Here is a 1,037-nt window from a genome sequence, read left to right as displayed (position 1 = left end):
AACAGGTTGGGAGAGGGGTTTCACAGGGGTCGGTACTTGGTCCACTCCTGTGGAACATTGGATACGACATGGTCTTGCGCCGGTCCGACCTCCCGCCGGACTGCCGGGTCGTCTGCTACGCAGACGATACGATGATCTTGGTGGCTGGCGGGGACTGGGAGGAGGCGGTAATTAATACCAGGCGATCTGCGACGTGACCGCAAGAATAGAGGAGATGGGCCTTAGCGTCGCCCTAGAGAAAACCGAGGCGATTGGTTTTCATCGCAGAGGGCGCCCCGCGAATATAAAAATACGCGTGGCGGGACAGGAGATCCCCATTGACTACAAGATCAAATACTTGGGCCTGACAATGGACTCGCGCTGGACGTTCGAGCCGTACTTCCGAAGTCTAGCGCCAAAGTTCGAGCGTATGGCGGCGGGATTGGCCGGCTTCCTGCCAAACTTAGGGGGACCCGGCGACAGAGTGCGGCTAATGTACGCCAACGTTACTGCGTCGGTGGCGCTTTACGACGCTCCCGTTTGGCACCGAGAGGCGGAGGCAAATAGGAGGATACGCGGTATCCTCCGTGCCTCACAAAGAAGGCTCGTAGGACGAGCAATCAAGGCGTACAAAACCACGTCGTTTGCCGCGAACACGGCGCTCGCCGGTATGTCGCCATTCGAGCTTATGGCAGGAATGCGCGCCGAGATTTTCGAGAAGACGGCGGCGATGAAACAACTAACCAGGGCGGTAGCGATCCCCACGGAGGTGAGTACTGCATAAGGGAACGAGCCGCCAAAAGAATGATCGCCAGATGGGAGGACTGGATGGCGAGAGCACGGCGGCAGGAAACTGGTGGACGCCATCCGACCGCGAATCGGTAAATGATTGGAAAGGAGACCGGGGTCTCCTTCCATGCAGCGCAGGTGTTGACGGGCTACGGCTGCATTACCTGCGCCGCATCGGCAGGGAGTCGTCCAACCGCTGTTGGCATTGTGCGGACGACACAGCCACACACACGTTAAGGGAGTGCCCGGCATGGGCGGAACAGAGGGCG

At 59.2% G+C, this 1,037-nt stretch overlaps 1 protein-coding gene across 1 annotated transcript; it reads left to right on the top strand.

The window, feature by feature from the left end:
- Window positions 1-214: 214 nt before the first annotated feature.
- On the top strand, window positions 215-763 carry LOC108765354 (uncharacterized). Its single transcript, XM_018514030.1, has one exon. The coding sequence runs from the start codon at window positions 215-217 to the stop codon at window positions 761-763; it is 549 nt and encodes a 182-aa protein (XP_018369532.1).
- Window positions 764-1,037: the final 274 nt, after the last annotated feature.

This window comes from Trachymyrmex cornetzi, unplaced genomic scaffold (assembly GCF_001594075.2).
Source record: "Trachymyrmex cornetzi isolate Tcor2-1 unplaced genomic scaffold, Tcor1.1 scaffold485, whole genome shotgun sequence".
NCBI classification, from domain to species: Eukaryota; Metazoa; Arthropoda; class Insecta; order Hymenoptera; family Formicidae; genus Trachymyrmex; species Trachymyrmex cornetzi.
Note: the sequence above shows the minus strand (reverse complement) of the source record. Positions and strands in the feature narration are given on the sequence as shown.